Source organism: Hyla sarda, chromosome 13 (genome assembly GCF_029499605.1).
Source record: "Hyla sarda isolate aHylSar1 chromosome 13, aHylSar1.hap1, whole genome shotgun sequence".
Lineage (NCBI taxonomy): Eukaryota > Metazoa > Chordata > Amphibia > Anura > Hylidae > Hyla > Hyla sarda.
This window is the reverse complement of record NC_079201.1, coordinates 18,300,609-18,328,350: the sequence shown is the minus strand read 5'-3', so window position 1 is coordinate 18,328,350 and position 27,742 is coordinate 18,300,609. Positions and strand designations below refer to the sequence as shown.

The following is a 27,742-nucleotide window of genomic DNA, read 5'->3' as shown; positions in this document are numbered from 1 at the left end:
AGGGTACATAGTAAATCTGCTGCACTGAAAGTTCCCAAGATCACAGTGGTCTCCATTATTCCTAAATGGAAGAAGTTTGGAACAAACAGGACTGCTTCTAGAGCTGCCGCCCCACCAAACTAAGGAATCGGGGTAGAAGGGCCTTGGTAAAAGGGATGACCAAGGACCCAATGGTCACTCTGGTTGAGCTCCAAAGATCCTATGTACGGATGGGAGAAACTTCCAGAAGGTCCAGAACCATCACTGCAGCCTCCACAATCTTGACCAGAAAGAAACAAAATGATGTTGATAAATATATATATAGGTTGACCCATCAAAAAGGGTCCCTCTAAAGGTAGCCAAATTCATCGGACACTTTAAAGGGGTACTCCGGTGGAAAACTTTTTTTTTTTTTTTTTTTAAATCAACTGGTGCCAGAAAGTTAAACAGATTTGTAAATTACTTATATTAAAAAATCTTAATCCTTCCAGTACTTTTTAGGGGCTGTATACTACAAAGGAAATGCTTTTCTTTTTGGATTTCTCTTCTGTCACGACCACACTGCTCTCTGCTGACCTCTGCTGTCCATTTTAGGAACTATCCAGAGCAGCATATATTGGCTAAGGGGATTTTCTCCTGCTCTGGACAGTTCCTAAAATGGACAGCAGAGATCAGCAGAGAGAACTGTGGTTGTGACAGAAGAGAAATCCAAAAAGAAAAGCATTTCCTCTGTAATATACAGCCGCTAAGAAGTACTGGAAGGATTAAGATTTGTTTTAATAGAAGTAATTTACTAATCTATTAAACTTTCTGTCACCAGTTGATTTAAAAAAAAAAAAAAGTTTTCCACCAGAGAACCCCTTTAAGAACAATCATCTGATGAACTATAATTTTGCAGGCTACATGCATATAAATCTTAGTCCATATTGGTCACTGCAGTTGTTCGGACTGGCCATACATGGTTAATAACATGAATGAACCATTATTTGGGAGAATTCTGATCATTGACATTTATGATCCAATCGTGCAACAGAACCTTGTCCAACATGGCCAACTTCTTCCAAAACAATACCAATTGGTAACCGGCTGGCTAAAATAATCAAATATTATTCAATTTCCTCCAATGAACAAGCGTTTTGGATGCAATAATTTTCATCAACATTAATCTAATGTGTTTGTATTGGAAAGTCCCAATGGGACAGCCTCAACCAGTGCTGCCATGTCATTAGAATACACAAGGGGGAAGATTTATCAAAAAGTTGCCCAGTTGCCCATAGCAACCAATCAGATCGCTTCTTTCTTTTTTCAGAGGCCTTGTTAAAAATTTAAGAAGAAATCTGATTGGTTGCTATGGGTTTTGATAAATCTCCCCCTAGATTGGTCTCTTCGTGGTGATACATCTTCCTGATTATGGTGATACATGGACTAGAGCCTAACACTGGAGCACGGACTCGAAATGATGGGAGTGGGATGGATTGGTTTCAGGAAGTCTTTCTCAGGAACATAAGTCATAGGCCGGCATTTATCAGTGTAGGTGTAAGTGAAGCATTTATCATTGTAGGTGTAAGTGAAGCATTTACCATTGTAGGTGTAAGTGAAGCATTTACCATTGTAGGTGTAAGTGAAGCATTTATCATTGTAGGTGTAAGTGAAGCATTTATCATTGTAGGTGTAAGTGAAGCATTTATCATTGTAGGTGTAAGTGAAGCATTTATCATTGTAGGTGTAAGTGAAGCATTTATCATTGTAGGTGTAAGTGAAGCATTTTTCTACATAAATTTTGTGCATGTCACAATTTCTGAAATTTCTCTCTTCACATACACTAAAAAGATAAGCTAAGTCTGGGCTAGTGTAGTTTTGCGCCTTTTTTGTGCCTTTTCTAGACACAAAAAAACAGTTTAAAGACAATAATAAATGTCAGCCATAGTCTCTACAATCCTTACCTGTCCCCAAAAAGCAGCAGCATGAAGAGGTTCCCACATGTCTGGATCCTTCAAGTCCACACAAGCCCCATTTTCAAGCAGTGTCTCTGCCACTTCTGCAAAACCCCTCGAGGCAGCAACGTGGAGCTGTGGCAACAGAGAATCCATAGTAAATACATATACAGTGACAAGATCCAATATGATCACACCACACCTTAACCCCAGTGACACCAAGATGACATAGAGGTTTTTTTTGGACTGGAGGATAGCTGGGCCGTCAGCAGGGCCGGCGCAGCCACTAGGAAAGTTAGGCGGCTGCCTAGGGTGCAACCAGCCAGCTCCCCCAGATTTTGCCGGCATTAATAATCTGGGTTAGGGGGAATATCTGATCCCTGAGCCAAGCCCTGATTTCCCCCAGTACTTTAGCACTGACCTGTCAGGTGTCTTACGGTATATACATTTTTACTGTAAAACACCCATGAATCCCACCCGATCCATTTAATCACTATAGGAGCTGCCAAAGATGACTGAGTACAGCATTCAGCTATCTCCACAGCTTCCATAGAAAATGAAGAGAGCGGTGACACACATGCGTATCCCACCACTCCATTCTGACTGTAGACTCGAGTCCCCATTCTTAAAGGGGTACTCCGGTGAAAAACTTTTTTTTTTTTAAATCAACTGGTGCCAGAAAGTTAAACAGATTTGTAAATTACTTCTATAAAAAAAATCTTAATCCTTCCTGTACTTATTAGCTGCTGAATACTACAGCGGAAATTCTTTTATTTTTGAAACACAGAGCTCTCTGCTGACATCATGAGCACAGTGCTCTCTGCTGAAATATCTGTCCATTTTAGGAACTGTCCAGAGTAAAAAAGGAAATCCCCATAGCAAACATACGCTGTTCAGGACAGTTCCTAAAATGGACAGAGAGTGTTTCAAAAAGAAAAGAATTTCCGCTGTAGTATTCAGCAGCTAATAAGTACAGGAAGGATTAAGATTTTTAATAGAAGTAATTTACAAATCTGTTTAACTTTCTGGCACCATTGATTTAAAAAAAAAAAAAGTTTTTCACTGGAGTACCCCTTTAAGATCATCGAGGGTCTAAGCAGGTGGACTCCTTGCGATCAAATATTTATCCTCTCTTCTGAGGATAAGGAATAACTTGAAATTGTGGGACCACCCTTTTAAATAAAAAAAAAATCCTTAATATATACTGATTATTGTCGTTTTTAAAGGGGTACTCATCTGGGAAACATTTTTTTAATCAACTGGTGCCAGAAAGTTAAACAGATATGTAAATTACTTTTATTAAAAAATCTTAATCCTTCTAGTACTTATCAGCTGCTGTTATGATCCACAGGAAGTTCTTTTATTTTTGAATTTCCTTTCTGCCTGACCACAGTGCTCTCTGTTGACACCTCTGTCCATTTTAGGAACTGTCCAGAGTCGGAGCAAATCCCCATAGAAAACATCCCCTGCTCTGGAAAGTTCCTAAAATGGACAGATGTGTCAGCAGAGAGCACTGTGGTCAGACAGAAAGGAAATTCAAAAAGAAAAGATCTTCCTGTGGAGCATAACAGCAGCTGATATGTACTGGAAGGATTAAGATTTTTTAATAGAAGTAATTTTCAAATCTGTTTAACTTTCTGGCACCAGTTGATTTAAAAAAAAAAAAAATGTTTTCCAGTGGAGTACCCCTTTAAAGGGGTTATCCAGGAATAAAGAAAAATAGCTAATTTCTTCCAAAAACAGCTCCATCCCTGTCTTCAGGTTGTGTGTGGTATTACAACTTGGCTCCATTCACTTCAATGGAACTGAGTAGTAATACCACACACAACCTGATGACAGGGATGGAGCTGTTTTTGGAAGAAATCAGCTCTGTATTTCTAATCCTGGATAACCCCTTTAAGGGGATAAGAGGTCAACCAAAAATCCCAGCAGCTTCCCTGTCAGCAAAGAAACTGTCTTTTTAGCAATAGGCTGTATCTTCCACTCGACAGATTAGTGTTTACCAACCAGTGTGTCTACAGCTGTTGCAAAACTACAACTCCCAGCATGCCCGGACAGCCATTGGCTGTCCGGGCATGCTGGGAGTTGTAGTTTTGCAACAGCTGTAGGCACACTGGTTGGATAACACTGAGCTAGAGGGGTTTTTCCTTGTATTGTAGTCAGGAGCACCTGTTATGCCAGTGTTTTCTAACCAGTGTGCCTCCAGCTGTTGCAAAACTACAACTCCCAGCTTGAGGCACCCTGGTTGGGAAACACTGGCATAACAGGTGCTCCTGACCACGATATGTGATCGCCAGTCACACCACGACCACGCTATGTATCTCACCAGTGTGGCCCCTTGGCTGTCAGTTCTGTTCAGGTCCTGTCCGACTGCTACCAGCGCTCTGACATCATTTAGCATGTGACGCTCCGGGGCCTGCCGAGCCTCATTAACCATTTCTTGTGTGATGCCTGGAAAGAGAGAGGTGGACAAGGGAGGTCAGAGAAGTGAACAGAAGCCAATGATACATTCCCGTATTAAAGGGGTGCTCCGGTGGAAATTTTTTATTTTTTTTAAAATAAACTGGTGCCAGAAAGTTAAACAGATTTGTAAATTACTTCTATTTAAAAATCTTAATCCTTCCAGTACTTATCAGCTGCTGTATGCTCCAGAGGAAGTTCTTTTCTTTTTGAATTTTCTTTTTGTCTGACCACAGTGCTCTCTGCTGACACCTCTGTCCGTGTCAGGAACGGTCCAGAGTAGGAGAGATTTGCTATGGGGATTTTCTCTTGCTCTGGATAGTTCCTAGCATGGACAGAGGTGTCAGCAGAGAGCACTGTGGTCAGACAGAAAAGGAAAAGAACTTCCTGTGGAGCATACAGCAGCTGATAAGTACTGGAAGGATTAAGATTTTTAAGTAGAAGTAGTTTACAAATCTGTTTAAAGGGGTACTCTGTTGGAAAACTTTTTTTTTTTTTTTTTATCAACTGGTGCCAGAAACACATTTGTAAATTACTTGTATAAAAAAAATCTTAATCCTTCCAGTACATATAAGTTGCTGAATACTACAGAGGAAATTATTTTCTTTTTGGAACATAAAGCTCTCTGCTGACATCATGACCACAGTGCTCTCTGCTGACATCTCTGTCCATTTTAGGAACTGTCCAGAGCAGCATATGTTTTCTATGGAGATTTTCTCCTACTCTGGACAGTTCCTAAAATGGACAGAGATGTCAGCAGAGAGCACTGTGGTCATGATGTCAGCAGAGAGCTTTATGTTCCAAAAAGAAAATAATTTCCTCTGTAGTATTCAGCAACTTATATGTACTGGAAGGATTAAGATTTTTTTTATACAAGTAATTTACAAATCTGTTTAACTTTCTGGCACCAGTTGATAAAATAATAATAACAATAATAATAATAATGTTTTCCAGGGGAGTACCCCTTTAACTAAGAGAGTAAGAAGGGCCGGGGGGTTGTGTCTCCTCTCACCTTTGTAGGTCATGCAGTTCTCTATAACGTTCAGCGTGGCTTGATCCTCGCACAGGTCGTACACCATGTTACCATCGGCATTTACCGCCAGCAGATCTGCACCGCTGGAGACATCAAAGAGTTAGAACTCAATAAATGGATACAGAAAAAATCTGGGACAGTGTTTCCCAACCAGTGTGCCTCCAGCTGTTGCAAAACTATTACTTCCAGCATGGCCGGACAACCTTTTGCTTGAATAGTTATGTATCTTTGTGTACCATAGAACCAGAGATGTCCGCCGAGACCAACCGGTCTCTAAGATTACGTGCCCTGCGAAAAGACATGAAGGGGGTCCACTAAATTGTTGAATCTGGGGGTAACTATCCTTAATGAAAGGCCTATGGATTGTGATACTAAACCAGATGTCACGATTCGGCTTCCAGGTAGTGGATCCTCTGTGTCAGCGAGGGATTGGCGTGGACCGTGCTAGTGGACCGGTTCTAAGAGGCTACTGGTTTTCACCAGAGCCCGCCGCAAAGCGGGATGGTCTTGCTGCGGCAGTAGCAACCAGGTCGTATCCACTAGCAACGGCTCAACCTCGCTGACTGCTGAGAAGGCGTGGGACAGAAGGGCTAGGCAGAGGCAAGGTCAGACGTAGCAGTAGGTCGGGGGCAGGCGGCAAGGTTCGTAGTCAGGATGGATAGCAGAAGTTCAGGTAACACAGGCTTTGGACACACTAAACGCTTTCACTGGCACAAGGCAACAAGATCCGGCAAGGGAGTGCAAGGGAGGAGATCAGATATAGCCAGGGAGCAGGTGGAAGCCAATTAAGCTAATTGGGCCAGGCACCAATCATTGGTGCACTGGCCCTTTAAGTCTCAGAGAGCTGGCGCGCGCGCGCCCTAGAGAGCGGAGCCGCGCGCGCCAGCACATGACAGCAGGGGACCGGGACGGGTAAGTGACCTGGGATGCGACTCGCGAGCGGGCGCGTCCCGCTGTGCGAATCGCATCCCCAACGGCCATGACAGTGCAGCGCTCCCGGTCAGCGGGACTGACCGGGGCGCTGCAGGGAAAAAGACGCCGTGAGCGCTCCGGGGAGGAGCGGGGACCCGGAGCGCTAGGCGTAACAGTACCCCCCCCCTTAGGTCTCCCCTTTTTTTTGTCCGGTAACTGCCTCCCCTGGGATGAGGACACCGGGAAAGAATGGGGGGCTTCCTCAACGGGAGGCAGTACAGCAGGAGTTGGAATGGGGAGGGAGGGCAGAGGGTGAAGTTTGGCACGGGGCAGGGAGACACAAGGACGGGAGCCATGAGGGGACACAGAGGCTTGCCTGATGGGACTGGGAGGGGGGGAGAGGCACTTCCTGTGGCAGGCAGAGTCCCAGTTCTTGATCTCCCCGGTGGTCCAATCAAGGGTGGGGGAATGAAGCCGGAGCCATGGCAGACCGAGGAGGACCTCAGAGGCACAGTTGGGGAGAATGAAGAACTCAATCCTTTCGTGGTGGGGTCCGATAGACATCAGGAGGGGTTCTGTGCGGTAATGCACGGTGCAATCCAATCTGGCTCCGTTGACCGCGGAAATGTAGAGCGGCTTGAAGAGACGGGTCACCGGGATGCGGAATTTATTAACAAAGGACTCCAAAATAAAATTTCCAGAGGCACCAGAGTCCAAGCAGGCCACGGCTGAGAAGGAGGAGTTGGCTGAAGAAGAAATCCGCACGGGCACCGTGAGACGTGGAGGAGCAGACTTGGAACCAAGAGACGCCACACCGACGTGAGCTGGGTGCGTGCGTGGAGGACGGATAGGGCAATCCACCAAGAAATGCTCGGTACTGGCACAGTAAAGACAGAGATTTTCTTCCCTACGGCGATTCCTCTCTTCCTGGGTCAGGCGAGACCTATCCACTTGCATGGCCTCCTCGGCGGGAGGCCCAGGCGTAGATTGCAACGGATACTGTGGGAGAGGTGCCCAGAGATCTAAGTCTTTTTCCTGGCGGAGCTCTTGGTGTCGCTCAGAAAAACGCATGTCAATGCGGGTAGCTAAATGGATGAGTTCTTGCAGATTGGCAGGAATCTCTCGTGCGGCCAGCACATCCTTGATGTGAGTGGATAGGCCTTTTTTAAAGGTCGCGCAGAGAGCCTCGTTATTCCATGATAACTCGGAAGCAAGAGTACGAAATTGGATGGCGTACTCGCCCACTGAAGAATTACCCTGGACCAGGTTCAACAGGGCAGTCTCGGCAGAAGAAGCTCGGGCTGGCTCCTCGAAGACACTCCGGAGTTCAGCGAAGAAGGCCTGGACTGTGGCTGTGGCAGGATCATTGCGGTCCCAGAGCGGTGTGGCCCAAGACAAGGCCTTTCCTGAAAGAAGGCTTACTACGAACGCCACCTTAGACCGTTCTGAAGGAAACAAGTCCGACAACATCTCCATATGCAGGGAACACTGAGACAAAAATCCACGGCAGAGTTTAGAGTCCCCATCAAATTTGTCCGGCAGGGACAAGCTGAGGCTAGGAGCGGCCACTCGCTGCGGAGGAGGTGCAGGAGCTGGCGGAGGAGATGGTTGTTGCTGTAGCAGAGGCAGAAGTTGCTGTAACGTGGCGGTCAACTGCGACAGCTGCTGTCCTTGTTGGGCAATTTGCTGCGATTGCTGAGCGACCACCGTGGTAAGGTCAGCGAGACTTGGCAGCGGCACCTCAGCGGGATCCATGGCCGGATCTACTGTCACGATTCGGCTTCCAGGTAGTGGATCCTCTGTGTCAGCGAGGGATTGGCGTGGACCGTGCTAGTGGACCGGTTCTAAGAGGCTACTGGTTTTCACCAGAGCCCGCCGCAAAGCGGGATGGTCTTGCTGCGGCAGTAGCAACCAGGTCGTATCCACTAGCAACGGCTCAACCTCGCTGACTGCTGAGAAGGCGTGGGACAGAAGGGCTAGGCAGAGGCAAGGTCAGACGTAGCAGAAGGTCGGGGGCAGGCGGCAAGGTTCGTAGTCAGGATGGATAGCAGAAGTTCAGGTAACACAGGCTTTGGACACACTAAACGCTTTCACTGGCACAAGGCAACAAGATCCGGCAAGGGAGGAGATCAGATATAGCCAGGGAGCAGGTGGAAGCCAATTAAGCTAATTGGGCCAGGCACCAATCATTGGTGCACTGGCCCTTTAAGTCTCAGAGAGCTGGCGCGCGCGCGCCCTAGAGAGCGGAGCCGCGCGCGCCAGCACATGACAGCAGGGGACCGGGACGGGTAAGTGACCTGGGATGCGACTCGCGAGCGGGCGCGTCCCGCTGTGCGAATCGCATCCCCAACGGCCATGACAGTGCAGCGCTCCCGGTCAGCGGGACTGACCGGGGCGCTGCAGGGAAAAAGACGCCGTGAGCGCTCCGGGGAGGAGCGGGGACCCGGAGCGCTAGGCGTAACACCAGAGATTTCATTATATGTAGAAATGGGATACACTTGGACTCCTCCCTAATGATAGCACCACCCTGCTCATTCTTTACCCTGTCTACATGTTGATACATTTTATACTATGTAAACATTATTATGTATGCTAATTTGTATTGATGTTTGTAATTAGCTAGGGCCTATAAAAAGCCTTCATTGTTCACTTATTGGCACTTGAAAAAGGCTGCATGCCAGCAGCCGAAACGTTGCTCTGTGCACCTTGATGGAATAAACTACCTTCACAGTTTTTTCACCTATACCCTGGAGTGCTGCAGTATTCTTTGTATTTCTATACCGTTTGGAGCCCTATGACCATGGGTCCCCTGCTGATCTGCACCCAACTCTTCATGTCACCCGGTGTGCTGCTACCTTCTGTGTTTTCTATCTATCTATCTATCTATCTCATATCTATCTATCTCTCTCTCATATCTATCTATCTATCTCATATCTATCTCATATCTATCTACAGTGGGGATCAAAAGTTTGGGCACCCCAGGAAAATTTTGTATTGATGTGCATAAAGAAGCAAAGGAAAGATGGAAAAATCACAGATTAGACATTCTTATAAAATGTCAACAAAAGTTAGATTTTATTTCCATCGTTTACACTTTCAAAATAACAGAAAACAAAAAAATGGCGTCTGCAAAAGTTTGGGCACCCTGCAGAATTTATAGGATGCACTGTCCCCTTTGCAAAGCTGAGACCTGCCAGTGTCAGGGATTGTTATCAATCCTCATCTGGGAAGACCAGGTGATGTCAATCTCAAAGGTTTTAAAGGGGTACATCACAACTCGCCCCCGTGTGACATCAAACCCTGCCCCTCAATGCAAGTCTATGGGAGGGGGCGTGACATCTGTCTTCTGTCCAAGTGGTCGAGAAGGACTCAGCCTGAGGACCTCCAGCAGTTCCGGAAGCCGCTACAGGTGGGTGCTGCATGGTAGATCCAGGGGGTCCCCAGCAGTGGGACCCCGGCGATCTGACATCTTATCCCCTATCCTTTGGATAAGGGATAATATGTCTAGGGGCAGAGTACCCTTTTAAATGCCCAGACTCATCTGACCTTGCCCCAACAATGAGCACCATTGGTTCTTCTAAGCAGTTGTCTAGAAATCTGAAACTGAAAATAGTTGACGCTCACAAAGCTGTAGAAGGCTATAAGAAGATAGCAAACTTTTTCAGATGTCAATATCCTCTGTTCGGAATGTAATTAAGAAATGGCAGTCATCAGGAACAGTGGAAGTTAAAGCACGATCTGGAAGACCAAGAAAAATATCAGACAGACAGAACAGCTCGCAGGATTGTGAGAAAAACAATTTAAAACCCACGTATGACTGCACAATCCCTCCAGAAAGATCTGGCAGACACTGGAGTTGTGGTACACTATTCCACTATAAAGAGATACTTGTACAAATATGGTCTTCATGGAAGAGTCATCAGAAGAAAATCTCTTCTACCTCCTCACCACAAAAATGAACTTTGCAAATGAACATATAGACAAGCCTGATGCATTTTGGAAACAAGTTCTGTGGACCGATGAGGTTAAAATTTAACTTTTTGGCCAGAATGAGCAAAGATACGTTTGGAGAAGAAGGGGAACAGAATTTAATGAAAAGAACCTCTGTCCAACTGTTAAGCATGGGGGTGGATCAATCATGCTTCGGTGTTGTATTGCTGCCAGTGGCACAGGGAACATTTCACGAGTAGAAGGAAAAATGGATTCAATAAAATTTCAGCAAATTTTGGATGCCATCTGTAAAAACGCTGAAGTTAAAGAGAGGATGGCTTCTACAAATGGATAATGATCCTAAACACACCTCGAAATCCACGGGGGATTACATCAAAAGGCGTAAACTGAAGGTTTTGCCATGGCCTTCACAATCTCCTGACCTCAACATAATTGAAAATCTATGGATAGACCTTAAAAGAGCAGTGCGTGACAGACAGCCCAGAAATCTCAAAGAACTGGAAGACTTTTGTAAGGAAGAATGTGTAAAGATACCTCAAACAAGATTTGAAAGACTCTTGGCTGGCTACAAAAAGCGTTTACAAGCTGTGATACTTGCCAAAGGGGGCAGTACAAGATATTAACTCTGCAGGGTGCCCAAACTTTTGCAGATGACATTTTTTTGTTTTCTGTTATTTTGAAAGTGTAAATGATGGAAATAAAATCTAACTTTTGTTAACATATTATAAGAATGTCTAATCTGTAATTTGATGCCTTTTGGAGATTTTTCCATCTTTCCTTGGCTTCTTTATGCACATTAATACAAATTTTTACCCTCTGTATCTATCTCATATCTATCTATCTATCTCATATCTATCTATCTCATATCTATGGATTTATCTATCTCATATCTATCTATCTCATATCTATCTATCTCATATCTATGGATTTATCTATCTCATATCTGTCTATCTCATATCTATCTATCTATCTCATATCTATCTCATATCTATGGATTTATCTATCTCATATCTATCTATCTATCTCATATCTATCTATCTCATATCTATGGATTTATCTATCTCATATCTGTCTATCTCATATCTATGGATTTATCTATCTCATATCTGTCTGTCTCATATCTATCTATCTATCTCATATCTATCTCATATCTATCTATCTCATATCTATCTGTCTCATATCTATCTATCTATCTCATATCTATCTATCTCATATCTATGGATTTATCTATCTCATATCTATCTATCTCATATCTATCTATCTCATATCTATCTATCTTGTATCTATCTCATATCTATCTATCTATAGCTATCTATCTCATATCTATCTATGTCATATCTAGCTATCTATCTCATATCTATCTATCTATCTATCTATCTCATATCTATCTATCTCATATCTATCTATCTCATATCTATGGATTTATCTATCTCATATCTGTCTATCTCATATCTATGGATTTATCTATATCATATCTGTCTATCTCATATCTATCTATCTCATATCTATCTATCTATCTCATATCTATATCATATCTATGTATCTCATATCTATCTGTCTCATATCTATCTATTTCATATCTATCTATCTCATATCTCTCTATCTCATATCTATCTATCTCATATCTATCTATCTCATATCTATCTATCTCGTATCTATCTATCTATATCTATCTCATATCTATCTATCTCATATCTATCTATCTCATATCTATCTCATATCTATCTATCTATATCTATCTCATATCTATCTATCTCATATCTATCTATATCTATCTCATATCTATCTATCTCGTATCTATCTATATCTATCTATCTAATATCTATCTCATCTATCTATCTCATATCTATCTATCTATCTAATATCTATCTCATATCTATCTCATATCTATCTCATATCTATCTATCTATCTATCTCATATCTATCTATCTATCTCATATCTATCTATCTATCTATATCCTATCTATCTCATATCTATCTATCTATCTATCTATCTCATATCTAGCTATCTATCTCATATCTATCTATCTCATATCTATCTATCTCGTATCTATCTCATATCTATCTATCTCGTATCTATCTATCTATATCTATCTCATATCTATCTATCTCATATCTATCTATCTATCTCATATCTATCTCATATCTATCTCATATCTATCTCATATCTATCTCATATCTATCTATCTATATCTATCTCATATCTATCTATCTCATATCTATCTATATCTATCTCATATCTATCTATCTCGTATCTATCTATATCTATCTATCTATCTATCTAATATCTATCTCATCTATCTATCTCATATCTATCTATCTATCTATCTATCTATCTATCTATCTCATATCTATCTATCTATATCTATCTCATATCTATCTATCTCATATCTATCTATATCTATCTCATATCTATCTATCTCGTATCTATCTATATCTATCTATCTATCTATCTAATATCTATCTCATCTATCTATCTCATATCTATCTCATATCTATCTCATATCTATCTATCTATCTATCTCATATCTATCTATCTCATATCTATCTATCTATCTCTATCCTATCTATCTATCTATCTATATCCTATCTATCTCATATCTATCTATCTATCTATCTCATATCTAGCTATCTATCTCATATCTATCTATCTCATATCTATCTAGTTTTCTATCCCTATATACAAACAGAAATATACAAGGTTATTTTTAGGACTCAAAATTACCGCATGAAGACTCGACGCTATATACAAATATTGCTGAAGATTATTAACCATGGAAACGTAATACGCATGGGATTGTTAATGTTCATAGAGCGGTAAACATCCTTGGCACTGAATGCCATAAGAATATGAAAAAGATGAATACCGCTTGTCACCACAAGGTGGCAGAAGAACTCACCGGACTGAGTACTGTATATGCGCAAGTTTCTTTTGTTTAGCAACATACAGTAAATTCCGTATTTCAGAGAACAAACAAGAGTCTTCCCTCATAACGCCCGAGTATACAGGGATTGTTTACAGCGTGGCTTGGGCTCTAAGGCTGTGTTCACACGGTGTGTTTTTTATTTTATTTTTTTCACATTTTAAATGCGTTGTACTGCAATTTTGCTATGATTTTGGTGAAATTGTGGCCAAAAAAATTGCTCTATTTTACAGTGAGTGCGCAAATCTCAGTAAAATAGTGCCATATTTGCCAGGATTTGTCAAAAATCACAGTAAAATTTATGGAAAAACTGTATTGCTGTGTGAACACAGCCTTACATCCATGGCTGCTGGGAGGTATAAAACAAGATAACATGGGGATTTTCAGAACTCTTCATCAATATGAGGTCAGTGAGGGTCCAACACCCGGCATCAGGGCTGATCAACTGTTAGTTACAGCCACAAAGGAGACAGACAGCGCCACGTCATGTATGGTGGCCAATCCAGGGTACTGCAGCTGAGCTGCCATTCACTTCAAAGCAGCTGAGCTGCAGTAACCCAGCTCGGCCACTACATAATAGACGGCGCAGTCTGGCTTCATCACTGTGTATGCGGGTGTCATGGCTCTGGCAAACAGATGATAAGTGGGAGGGGTGGGGTGTTGTCGTATTAGGGGGGGACGGATTTTGGACCCCAAACCGATCAGATATAGACCGTTAATATGTTGAATTGAAAAACCTCTTATAGTTATTTTCTGCACCTAAATAAATATGTGCTCTTTGTTGAATATAGCTGAATGTGGCTGAGCTGCAATACCAGACAACGCCCACGGACAGTAGTGGCGCTATTTCTGAGAAAAAAATTAAAGGGGTTATCCAGGAAAAAAACATTTTTATATATTAACTGGCTCCAGAAAGTTAAACAGATTTGTAAATTACTTCTATTAAAAAATCTTAATCCTTTCAGTACTTATGAGCTTCTTAAGTTAAGGTTGTTCTTTTCTGTCTTTTATGACACCTGTCTCGGGAAACGCCCAGTTTAGAAGCAAATCCCCATAGCAAACCTCTTCTAAACTGGGCGTTTCCCGAGACACGTGTCATCAGAGAGCACTTAGACAGAAAAGAACAACCTTAACTTCCGAAGCTCATAAGTACTGAAAGGATTAAGATTTTTTAATAGAAGTAATTTACAAATCTGTTTAACTTTCTGGAGCCAGTTGATATATATGAGAAAGTTTTTTCCTGGAATACCCCTTTAAATCCTGTTCCTCATGTACTTGCAGAAACTTCTCCTAGTACTGTCTAAAGACCTAGGACCTTAGGACAGAGGAAAGAACCTCTAGGGCAGTGTTATCCAACCAGGGTGCCTCCAGCTGTTGCAACAGCTAGAAGCACACGGGTTGTATAACACTGCCCTAGATCAGTGGTCTCTAACCTGCGGACCTCCAGATGTTGCAAAACTACAACTCCCAGCATGCCCGGACAGCCAACGGCTGTCCGGGCATGCTGGGAGTTGTAGTTTTGCAACATCTGGAGGTCCGCAGGTTGAAGACCACTGCCCTAGAGGTTTCATCCACCAGTTATTTTTTTGTCCTGAATGACTGTGTGAGGATGACTGTTTGTGCCTTTGGCTGTCAGAGCATGCTGGGAGTTGTAGTTTTGCAACAGCTGGAGGCACACCGGTTGGGAAATGAAGAATACGGACATACTTACTGCTGGATCAGGATCCGCACCAGGTTGGTGTGACTGCAGGTGGCGGCGGCGTGGAGCGGCGTCCAGAGCTCATTGTCCGTGACGTTAACATTAGCACCGTGTGATAAGAGCAACTTGAGAAGATCTTCGTAGTTATCAATGCAGCACTGAGGGGACAGAATGACAGATGACGGGACATGGCTGGAGATAAAACCTTCCTGACATCAAGACAGACAGGCAAAACCACCGTACTAGACAGGACGACATCACAGTGACTGGCAGAACGCTGTTGGCACTAGATAAGAGGATAGCGCAACTAAGCGAAGGACTAAAACGTAAAAGCTGCCAATGAAGCGTAGATTCAGAATAATGTATATATATATATATATATATATATGTATATATAGATAGATAGATATAATTAATAAAATTCAATAACAGTTAAAAACAATAATCTAAAAATGTATAAAATTATAATAGTACACTAATTGTATATTATTAAAGGGGTACTCCGGTAGAAAACATTTTCTTTTTTTTTTTATCAACTGGGGCCAGAAAGTTAATCAGATTTGTAAATTACTTCTATTAAAAAATCTTAATCCTTTCAGTACTTATGAGCTGCTGAAGTTGAGTTGTTCTTTTCTGTCTAAGTGCTCTCTGATGACACGTGTTTCGGGAACTGTCCAGAGTAGGAGAAAATCCTCATAGCAAACCTCTTCTACTCTGTGCAGTTCCCGAGACATACAGAGATGTCAGCAGAGAGCAGTGTTGGCAGACAGAAAAGAACAACTCAACTTCAGCAGCTGATAATTATTGGAAGGATTAAGATTTTTTAATAGAAGTAATTTACAAATCTGTTTAACTTTCTGGAGCCAGTTGCTGTATTTTTCACAGAAAGTTCTATTCTTTCTGGATTTCTTTTCTTTTTTTTTTTAAATTAACTGGCACCGTAAAGTTAAACAGATTTGTAAATTACTTCTATTTAAAAATCTTAATCCTTCCAGGACTTATCAGCTGCTGTATGCTCCACAGGAAGGTTTTTTCTTTTTGAATTTCCTTTCTGTCTGACCACAGTGCTCTCTGCTGACACCTCTGTTCATGTCAGGAACTGTCCAGAGCAGGAGCAAATCCCTATAGTAAACCTCTCCTGCTGCGGACACTTCCTAAAATGGACAGAGGTGTCAGCAGAGAGCACTGTGGTCAGACAGAAAGGAAATTCAAAAAGAAAAAAACTTCCTGTGGAGCATACAGCAGCTGATAAGTCCTGGAAGGATTAAGATTTTTAAATAGAAGTAATTTACAAATCTGTTTAACTTTGTGGTGCCAGTTAATAAAAAAAAAAAAAAGTAAAGTGTATAAAACGCAACAAAAACACAGACTTTAAAGGGGTACTCCCGTGGAAAACTTTTTTTTTTTATCAACTGGTGCCAGGAAGTTAAACAGATTTGTAAATTACTTCTATTAAAAAATCTTAATCCTTCCAGTACTTATTAACTGCTGAATACTACAGAGGAAATTCTTTTCTTTTTGGAACACAGAGCTCTCTGCGGACATCACAAGCACAGTGCTCTCTGCTGACATCTCTGTCCATTTTAGGAACTGTCCAGAGTAGGAGAAAATCCCCATAGAAAACATATGCTGCTCTGGACAGTTCCTAAAATGGACAGAGATGTCAGCAGAGAGCACTGTGCTCGTGATGTCAGCAGAGAGCTCTGTGTTCCAAAAAGAAAAGAATTTCCTCTATAGTATTCAGCAGCCAATAAGTACTGGAAGGATTAAGATTTTGTAATAGAAGTAATTTACAAATCGTCCGTTGCTGCCGCGGCGCCGTGTCTGCGGGGAGGTGCGGCCCGGAGACTGGTTTGAGTGGCACTTGGGCCGCTCTGCCAGTGGGTCGTTCCCCCTGTGGGCACTGGTGTCGCGGCGGTGGTGGTCGCCGCCCAGTGCTACGCCATTTTATGCTAGGGACATTAGGGACCCACTCTAAATAGGTGGCCTTGACGTGGCGAGTGGGCTTTGTACCTTTTGATCAAAACGTATACTAACAACCTGTTAGTTTTTGTAATTATGCTGAGAAGCAATCAGATCATAATACAAAATTGTGGATGTGCGGCCATGTCTGTTTTTTCTACCAGGATTCACAATTTACAAATCTGTTTAACTTTCTGGCACCGGGGTACCCCTTTAAAGGAATACTGTAGTGGAATATAACTTATCAGACTGCCGCGGCCCCATACAGGAGATGGCGGGGGCTCCCATCGGTTGGACCCCCTGCGATCTATAACTTATCCCCTATCCGAATGATAGGGGATAAGTTATAGATCGCAGGGGGTCCAACCGCTGGGAGCCCCCGCCATCTCCTGTATGGGTCCACGACAGTCCGATAAGTTATATTCCAATACAGTATTTCTTTAATAGAACAGCAACGATGTATATATGCAAAAGCAGTAAGTAACACTTCAGGTCAAGAAATGACCAGAACATAGTCACCAAATGACTACATTCTGGCCATTGAAGTCTAAGGCTACGTTCACACTATGATATATCCACCAGGAGATATTTAGGGGGCAATGTCTGCCGCCAAAATCGATCGGCGCTAGGGCCGCCCCTGATCTACGCTGTCACCATTGACGAATATCGACCGAAAGAATTAACATGTTTGTTCTTTTAGCAAGTCGGAATCCTGAATTGGCATAATGGGGGGGGGGGGGGCTTTTGACATTGGTTCACGGTTTGGCTCTCTCCATACAACCCTATGGAAGGCTGGAAGTGGCCACCTCTCCTGGCACAACTGGGGTTGTCTGTCGGAAAGATAGGGTTTTGACCTCAGAAATCCCCAGCTATCATAAAATAGAGCTATAGAGCTTCCATTTTGCCAGATGATGTGGCTTTCAGAATAATTGGAAAGGACAGTGGCGTGCAACAAAGAAAGGGGGCCCCATAGCAAAGATTGAAACAGGCTCCTATATTGGCTTCCAATTATTCCCCAAATATAGTCCTCCTCCTAACACATTAAAGGGGTATTCCAGGAAAAAAAAAAACTTTTTTATATATCAACTGGCTCCAGAAAGTTAAACAGATTTGTAAATTACTTCTATTAAAAAATCTTAATCCTTCCAGTAATTATCAGCTGCTGAAGTTGAGTTGTTCTTTTCTGTCTGGCAAAAGTGCTCTCTGCTGACATCTCTGGAACTGCACAGAGTAGAAGAGGTTTGCTATGGGGATTTGCTTCTACTCTGGACAGTTCCCGAGACAGGTGTCATCAGAGAGCACTTAGACAGAAAAGAACAACTCAACTTCAGCAGCTCATAAGTGCTCGAAGGATTAAGATTTTTTAATAGAAGTCTGTTACGCCGAGCGCTCCGGGTCCCCGCTCCTCCCCGGAGCGCTCGCAACATCCTCGCAATCGCAGCGCCCCGGTCAGACCTGCTGACCGGGTGCGCTGCGATACCTCTTCCAGCCGGGATGCGATTCGCGATGCGGGTGGCGCCCGCTCGCGATGCGCACCCCGGCTCCCGTACCTGACTCGCTCTCCGTCGGTCCTGTCCCGGCGCGCGCGGCCCCGCTCCTTAGGGCGCGCGCGCGCCGGGTCTCTACGATTTAAAGGGCCACTGCGCCGCTGATTGGCGCAGTTGGTTTAATTAGTGTATTCACCTGTGCACTTCCCTATATAACCTCACTTCCCCTTCCCTTCCTTGCCGGATCTTGTTGCCATCGTGCCAGTGAAAGCGTTTCCCAGTGTGTTCCTAGCCTGTGTTCCAGACCTCCTGCCGTTGCCCCTGACTACGATCCTTGCTGCCTGCCTCGACCTTCTGCTACGTCCGACCTTGCTCTTGTCTACTCCCTTGTACAGCGCCTATCTTCAGCAGTCAGAGAGGTTGAGCCGTTGCTAGTGGATACGACCTGGTTGCTACCGCCGCTGCAAGACCATCCCGCTTTGCGGCGGGCTCTGGTGAAAACCAGTAGCAGCTTAGAACCGGTCCACTAGCACGGTCCACGCCAATCCCTCTCTGGCACAGAGGATCCACCTCCTGCCAGCCGAATCGTGACAGTAGATCCGGCCATGGATCCCGCTGAAGTTCCACTGCCAGTTGTCGCCGACCTCACCACGGTGGTCGCCCAGCAGTCGCAACAGATAGCGCAACAAGGCCACCAGCTGTCTCAACTGACCGTGATGCTACAGCAGCTACTACCACAGCTCCAGCAATCATCTCCTCCGCCAGCTCCTGCACCTCCTCCGCAGCGAGTGGCCGCTTCCGGCCTACGACTATCCTTGCCGGATAAATTTGATGGGGACTCTAAGTTTTGCCGTGGCTTTCTTTCACAATGTTCCCTGCACTTGGAGATGATGTCGGACCAGTTTCCTACTGAAAGGTCTAAGGTGGCTTTCGTAGTCAGCCTTCTGTCCGGAAAAGCTCTGTCATGGGCCACACCGCTCTGGGACCGCAATGAACCCATCACTGCCTCTGTACACTCCTTCTTCACGGAGATTCGAAGTGTCTTTGAGGAACCTGCCCGAGCCTCTTCTGCTGAGACTGCCCTGCTGAACCTGGTCCAGGGTAATTCTTCCGTTGGCGAGTACGCCATCCAATTCCGTACTCTTGCTTCCGAATTATCTTGGAATAATGAGGCCCTCTGCGCGACCTTTAAAAAAAGGCCTATCCAGCAACATTAAAGATGTTCTGGCCGCACGAGAAATTCCTGCTAACCTGCATGAACTTATTCATCTAGCCACTCGCATTGACATGCGTTTTTCCGAAAGGCGTCAGGAGCTCCGCCAGGATATGGACTTTGTTCGTACGAGGCGTTTTTTCTCCCCGACTCCTCTATCCTCTGGTCCTCTGCAATCCGTTCCTGTGCCTCCCGCCGTGGAGGCTATGCAAGTTGACCGGTCTCGCTTGACACCTCAAGAGAGGACACGACGCCGCATGGAGAATCTGTGCCTGTACTGTGCCGGTACCGAACACTTCCTGAAGGATTGTCCTATCCGTCCTCCCCGCCTGGAAAGACGTACGCTGACTCCGCACAAAGGGGAGACAGTTCTTGATGTCTACTCTGCTTCTCCACGCCTTACTGTGCCTGTGCGGATATCTTCCTCCATCTTCTCCTTCTCTACTATGGCCTTCTTGGACTCCGGATCTGCAGGAAATTTTATTTTGGCCTCTCTCATCAACAGGTTCAACATCCCGGTGACCAGTCTCGCCAGACCCCTCTACATCAATTGTGTTAACAATGAAAGATTGGACTGTACCGTGCGTTACCGCACGGAACCCCTCCTAATGTGCATCGGACCTCATCACGAAAAAATTGAGTTTTTGGTCCTCTCCAATTGCACTTCCGAAATTCTCCTTGGATTACCGTGGCTTCAACGCCATTCCCCAACCCTTGATTGGTCCACAGGAGAGATCAAGAGCTGGGGTACTTCTTGTTTCAAGGACTGTCTTAAACCGGTTCCCAGTACTCCCTGCCGTGACCCTGTGGTTCCCCCTGTAACCGGTCTCCCTAAGGCTTATATGGACTATGCTGACGTATTTTGCAAAAAGCAAGCTGAGACTTTACCTCCTCACAGGCCTTATGACTGTCCTATTGACCTCCTCCCGGGCACTACTCCACCCCGGGGCAGAATTTATCCTCTGTCCGCTCCAGAGACTCTTGCTATGTCTGAATACATCCAGGAAAATTTAAAAAAGGGGTTTATCCGCAAATCCTCCTCTCCTGCCGGAGCTGGATTTTTTTTTGTGTCCAAAAAAGATGGCTCCCTGCGTCCTTGCATTGATTACCGCGGACTTAATAAAATCACGGTAAAGAACCGCTACCCTCTACCTCTTATCTCAGAACTCTTTGATCGCCTTCAAGGTGCCCACATCTTTACCAAACTGGACTTAAGAGGTGCTTATAATCTCATCCGCATCAGGGAGGGGGACGAATGGAAGACTGCATTTAACACCAGAGATGGACACTTTGAGTATCTGGTCATGCCCTTTGGTCTGTGCAATGCCCCTGCCGTCTTCCAAGACTTTGTTAATGAAATTTTTCGTGATCTCTTATATTCCTGTGTTGTTGTGTATCTGGACGATATTCTGATTTTTTCTGCCAACTTAGAAGAACACCGCCAGCATGTCCGCATGGTTCTTCAGAGACTTCGAGACAATCAATTTTATGCCAAAATGGAGAAATGTCTGTTTGAATGTCAATCTCTTCCTTTCCTAGGATACTTGGTCTCTGGCCAGGGATTACAAATGGACCCGGATAAACTCTCTGCCGTCTTGGATTGGCCACGCCCCTCCGGACTCCGTGCTATCCAACGTTTTTTGGGGTTCGCCAATTATTACAGACAATTTATTCCACACTTTTCCACCATTGTAGCTCCTATCGTGGCTTTAACCAAGAAAAATGCCAATCCCAAGTCCTGGTCTCCCCAAGCGGAAGACGCATTTAAACGGCTCAAGTCTGCCTTTTCTTCTGCTCCCGTGCTCTCCAGACCTGACCCATCTAAACCCTTCCTATTGGAGGTAGATGCCTCCTCAGTGGGAGCTGGAGCGGTCCTTCTACAAAAAAATTCTTTCGGGCATGCTGTTACTTGTGGTTTTTTTTCTAGGACCTTCTCTCCGGCGGAGAGAAACTACTCCATCGGGGATCGAGAACTACTGGCCATTAAATTGGCACTTGAGGAATGGAGACATCTGCTGGAGGGATCAAAATTTCCAGTTATCATTTACACCGATCACAAGAATCTCTCCTATCTCCAGTCTGCCCAACGGCTGAACCCTCGCCAGGCCAGGTGGTCGTTGTTCTTTGCCCGTTTTAACTTTGAAATTCATTTTCGCCCTGCCGACAAGAACATTAGGGCCGATGCCCTCTCTCGTTCCTCGGATGCCTCGGAAGCAGAGGTCTCTCCGCAACACATCATTCCTCCTGACTGTCTGATCTCCACTTCCCCAGCCTTCATCAGGCAAACTCCTCCAGGGAAGACCTTCGTTTTTCCACGCCAACGTCTCGGGATTCTCAGATGGGGTCACTCCTCCCACCTCGCAGGCCATGGGGGCATCAAAAAGTCCCTGCAACTCATCTCTCGTTTCTATTGGTGGCCGACTCTGGAGACGGATGTTGTTGATTTTGTGCGGGCCTGTACTGTCTGTCTCGCCAGAAGCCTGCTGGTCTCCTTCATCCTCTGCCTGTCCCCGAACAGCCTTGGTCACTGATTGGTATGGACTTTATTACTGACCTACCCCCATCCCGTGGCAACACTGTTGTTTGGGTGGTCGTTGATCGATTTTCCAAGATGGCACATTTTATTCCTCTTCCTGGTCTTCCTTCAGCGCCTCAGTTGGCAAAACAATTTTTTGTACACATTTTTCGTCTTCACGGTTTGCCCACGCAGATCGTCTCGGATAGAGGCGTCCAATTCGTGTCTAAATTCTGGAGGGCCCTCTGTAAACAGCTCAAGATTAAATTAAACTTCTCTTCTTCTTATCATCCCCAATCCAATGGGCAAGTAGAAAGAATTAACCAGGTCCTGGGTGACTATTTACGGCATTTTGTTTCCTCCCGCCAGGATGACTGGGCAGATCTTCTACCATGGGCCGAATTCTCATACAACTTCAGAGTCTCTGAATCTTCTGCTAAGTCCCCATTTTTCGTGGTGTACGGCCGTCACCCTCTTCCCCCCCTCCCTACTCCCTTGCCCTCTGGTTTGCCCGCTGTGGATGAAGTAACTCGTGATCTTTCCACCATATGGAAAGAGACCCAAAATTCTCTTTTACAGGCTTCATCCCGCATGAAAAGGTTTGCCGATAAGAAAAGAAGAACCCCCCCCCATTTTTGCTCCCGGAGACAAGGTATGGCTCTCCGCTAAATATGTCCGCTTTCGTGTCCCCAGTTACAAACTGGGACCACGCTATCTTGGTCCTTTCAAAGTCTTGTGCCAGATTAATCCTGTCTCTTACAAACTCCTTCTTCCTCCTTCTCTTCGTATTCCCAATGCCTTCCATGTCTCTCTCCTTAAACCACTCATCATCAACCGTTTCTCTCCCAAACTTGTTTCTCCCACTCCTGTTTCCGGTTCTTCTGACATCTTCTCCGTAAAGGAGATACTGGCCTCCAAGACGGTCAGAGGAAAAAGATTTTTTTTGGTAGATTGGGAGGGCTGTGGTCCTGAAGAGAGATCCTGGGAACCTGAGGACAATATCCTAGACAAAAGTCTGGTCCTCAGGTTCTCAGGCTCCAAGAAGAGGGGGAGACCCAAGGGGGGGGGTACTGTTACGCCGAGCGCTCCGGGTCCCCGCTCCTCCCCGGAGCGCTCGCAACATCCTCGCAATCGCAGCGCCCCGGTCAGACCTGCTGACCGGGTGCGCTGCGATACCTCTTCCAGCCGGGATGCGATTCGCGATGCGGGTGGCGCCCGCTCGCGATGTGCACCCCGGCTCCCGTACCTGACTCGCTCTCCGTCGGTCCTGTCCCGGCGCGCGCGGCCCCGCTCCTTAGGGCGCGCGCGCGCCGGGTCTCTACGATTTAAAGGGCCACTGCGCCGCTGATTGGCGCAGTTGGTTTAATTAGTGTATTCACCTGTGCACTTCCCTATATAACCTCACTTCCCCTTCCCTTCCTTGCCGGATCTTGTTGCCATCGTGCCAGTGAAAGCGTTTCCCAGTGTGTTCCTAGCCTGTGTTCCAGACCTCCTGCCGTTGCCCCTGACTACGATCCTTGCTGCCTGCCTCGACCTTCTGCTACATCCGACCTTGCTCTTGTCTACTCCCTTGTACCGCGCCTATCTTCAGCAGTCAGAGAGGTTGAGCCGTTGCTAGTGGATACGACCTGGTTGCTACCGCCGCTGCAAGACCATCCCGCTTTGCGGCGGGCTCTGGTGAAAACCAGTAGCAGCTTAGAACCGGTCCACTAGCACGGTCCACGCCAATCCCTCTCTGGCACAGAGGATCCACCTCCTGCCAGCCGAATCGTGACAAAGTCATTTACAAATCTGTTTAACTATTTGGAGCCAGTTGATATATAAAAAAAAAGGTTTTTCCTGGATAACCCCTTTAAGGGTACGTTCACACATACAGGATCCTGCGCAGATTTGATGCGCAGAATTTGTAACTGCAGATTAGAAGCTGTGCTCAGTCATTTAGTTTACATTGAAATCTGCAGCAGAAAATCCTGCGCATCAAATCTGCGTACGTGTGAACGTACCCTGAAGCAGTATTGCCCAACCACTGTGCTCTCAGCTGTTGCAAAACATGTTGGGAGTTGTAGTTTTGCAACAGTGGGAAACAGTGCATTAAAGGGGTACTCCGGCGCTAAGACATCTTATCCCCTATCCAAAGGATAGGGGATAAGATGCCTGATCGCATGGGTCCCGCCGCTGGGGACCCCCGTGATCTTGCACGCAGCACCCCGTTAGAATCAGCCCCCGGAGTGTGCTCGCTCTGGGTCTGATTACTGGTGATCATGGGGACGGAGCATAGTGACATCACGGCTCCACCCCCGTGTGATGTCACACTCCGCCCCCTCAATGCAAGCCTATGGGAGGGGGCATGACAGCTGTCACTCCCCCTCCATAGGCTTGCATTGAGGGGGTGGAACATGACGTCACAAGGGGTGGAGCCGTGCTCCGTGCCCGTGATCGCCAGTAATCAGACCCGGAGCGAGCACGCTCCAGCGGCTTATTCAGCGGGGTGCAGCGTGGAAGATCACGGGGATCCCCAGCGACGGGACCCCCGTGATCGGATAGGGGATAAGATGTCTTAGCGCCGGAGTACCCCTTTAAAAAGTCAACCAGTCCTGCAAAAATCAGTGGGGTTGGACAACTTTTCACTTAAGTCTATGTAGACACCTTTATGTTAAAATTTCTATCCCTTTATTTGCTGACAATGCAGTTGCCCCAAGAAAGAAGTCCTGCATAGCTTCTTGCCAGCAGTAAAGGAATGGGACAAACCAGTGTTGTTGGGCCTCCCTCTTCCCATAGACCACATGGCAGTCCCCAAGGGTCTGCACATGTAAGCAGCTCTCTACAATAAAGTTGATCTTGCGTAGTCCACTGGGGCTCCCATCTATCATGCGGACTGATGTCCAATGATCCCCATTCCACCAGGTGAAGTGGCTAGTAGAATTTGCAGACTGAAGTGAATGATGGACATGCATGTTTGTCGCTTTCTCCATTAAACTCTATGAAGGTGACTAAAAGAGCTGATGGGGGTTATGAAAAGAGTCTGCAATTAAAGTCCGACACCTTACCTGATGGAAACAGGGGTCAAGGAGCAACATCTACACCAACAACAATGGTTGTCAGATTGTCATATGAAACGTGACTATAATCTTAAGAATAAGGCAAGTCTTTGTGAGTGGCTCCTTGCAAGGCATCAAGGAAACTTTGCTGTCTAGGACCCTTATAAAACAACCCCCATTATTTCCCAGGCTCCGGGAGTAGATCATTGAAGATGCAGAAGAGTTTACAAGATCAGACAGACAAACAGTGGGCGGCAAACAATGCCCTCCTTATGGTGAAACTCATGTAGGAAGCAAGGAATGCGCTGAAGGCTGATGTTCCTCCCTACTGCAAAGAGCGGCCTGGGTTTGGGTTAACCCTAAATAACTGATAGAATGTGGAATACAGGATTACACTTTAGGTCAGTTTTTCCTAACCAGGGCGTCTCCAGGTGTTGCAAAACTACAACTCCTAGTATGCCCGGACAGCCTTTCGGCTGTCCGGGCATACTAGGAGTTGTAGTTTTGTAGCCAGGGCTGGTGCAAGGATTTTTGAATCCACAGGCAAAAAACATTTTGGTGCCCCCACCAGACCCACCACAATCATCTGCCTTTCCCACTCTGGCGATACGGCCATAATGCATAGCCCTGCCAACGGTCCACAACCCCCACAGCCTAATCCATTCCGGTTCCCCCAATACTCTCCCGAAGTAAAGCGTCCAATTCTCCTGACAGTGACTGGTTGAGGAACGGCTGCCTTAGCTGATTTATGTTAGCACCGGCCCTGTTTACAGCACCTGAAGGCATTCTGGTTTGGAAACAATGCTTTATATACTAGTAAGAAAACCACTGAGTATAGACCAAACGCTATGTACGTGTCCTCATACCTGATGTAGAGCTGTCAAGCCATCTTCGTTGCTCAGGTTGGGGTCCACATTATTTTGCAACAAGGAAAGAACTGCAAAACAGAAAACAATAGAAAATGTAAGTAAGAACATTGGACAATAGGATGGTTTTTCTATTGCACTATAGTCTCCCTGGGTCACAAGTGGTCACAGATAGGAACAGAAAACAATAGAAAATGTAAGTAAGAACATTGGACAATAGGATGGTTTTTCTATTGCACTATAGTCTCCCTGGGTCACAAATGGTCACAGATAGGAGCACTCCGGATCCATAAACTGTTTCATATGTGCGGTAACTCCTGACAACCAACTACAAAGCTAAGGAGAGTAAATACTTCATAGTTTTTCAAAAGAACACTGAAAAAGGTATATCTTCTATTAGCCTAGTACAGGGCCCAAGGGGGCGGGGCATATTTTTGAATTACAAAGTCCTGCTCCGCCCTCCTTGGACCTGGTCGAGGAATGAAAGTTGATTGTTACTTCAATGAAGACCTGTAAGCTCTGTATTAGTAAAAACTATCCAAAACTTCCCCCAAGTGGTGGTTGGATTGACAAAGGCATTGGGGGGACTTCAATTTCAAAGTTTAGTAGGACAAGTTAGTTTATTACCCACAAATCAACGCATTTTGCGGTAACCAACCACTTCATCAGGCATGCCAGGATTCCTGATGAAGTGTTTTGTTTTTGCGAAACACACTGCATTGTGGATAATAAAACTTGTCCTCTTGAACTTTGAAGTTGAAGTTCCCCCCCCCCAGCGCCTCTGTTGGGATACTACTTTAAGGAAAGGGAAGGGATAGGAAGGCAGCAGGGGACTCTGTTTATTCTAAGCACGATTACCAATGTTGTGCTTGGACCGCACAATCATCTTTGGTAAGTGCATAATTCACATTGGGCATTTGCTTATTCAGATTATATGACACCATGGAGCACTTTCTGCTTTTTTAAAAGTCTGTCCTAGTAAAGACCTGTGTTCTACATAAAGTAACTTTGTTAGAGCATCTCTTCTTAAAAACCAGCAATGGATGAAAAGGGCCAGAGTGTGTAGGGACTCCATTTTGACAAAAAATGTTGACGCCTTATAGCATTTTTTCCATTATCATCCCCTCCCCTCGTCAAAATTTTTTTTAAATAAAGTTAATCAATAAGTTATAGGAATCCAAAAAGGTACAACTTATCAGTCAAAAAAAAGCCTCATATGTTGATTGGAAACGGAAAAAAAAAGTCTGGGCTCTTAAAATGTGACAATAAAAAATCATTTGAATGGGCAATAAAGTTGCCTTCCTGACTCTCTGCTCCTGTTCACTCCCTGCAGGACTCCCTGCTCCTGTTCACTCCCTGCAGGACTCCCTGCTCCTGCTCACTCCTTGAAGGACTCCCTGCTCCTGCTCACTCCTTGCAGGACTCCCTGCTCCTGCTCACTCCCTGCTCCTGCTCACTCCTTCCAGGACTCCCTGCTTACTTCCCGCAGGACTCCCTCCTCCTGCTCACTTCCTGCAGGACTCCCTGCTCCTGCTCACTCCCTGCAGGACTCCCTGCTCTAACTCACTTCCTGCAGGACTCCCTGCTCCTGCTCAATCCCTGCAGGACTCCCTGCTTCTGCTCACTCCCTGCAGGAGTCCCTATTCCTCCTCACACCCTGCAAGACTCCCTGCTCCTGCAGGACTCCCTGCTTCTGCTCACTCCCTGCAGGAGTCCCTGCTCCTGCTCACTCCCTGCAGGACCCCCTGCGCCTGCTCACTCCCTGGGAA

The 27,742-nt window shown here is 45.3% G+C and overlaps 2 protein-coding genes across 10 annotated transcripts in view; one reads left to right on the top strand and one right to left on the bottom strand.

Annotated features, from left to right (window-relative positions):
• Positions 1-27,742, top strand: part of ARHGAP40 (Rho GTPase activating protein 40) — a 263,780-nt gene that overhangs the window by 53,271 nt on the left and 182,767 nt on the right. The gene's annotated exons all lie outside the window — the stretch shown is intronic.
• Positions 1-27,742, bottom strand: part of PPP1R16B (protein phosphatase 1 regulatory subunit 16B) — a 70,292-nt gene that overhangs the window by 12,242 nt on the left and 30,308 nt on the right. Inside the window, exons 3-7 of the mRNA XM_056549635.1 lie at positions 25,974-26,044; positions 14,905-15,050; positions 5,386-5,489; positions 4,240-4,364; positions 1,923-2,048 (exon numbers count right to left, since the gene is read on the bottom strand). Coding sequence (XP_056405610.1) covers positions 1,923-2,048; positions 4,240-4,364; positions 5,386-5,489; positions 14,905-15,050; positions 25,974-26,044 — 572 coding nt within the window. The remainder of the gene's footprint in view (positions 1-1,922; positions 2,049-4,239; positions 4,365-5,385; positions 5,490-14,904; positions 15,051-25,973; positions 26,045-27,742) is intronic.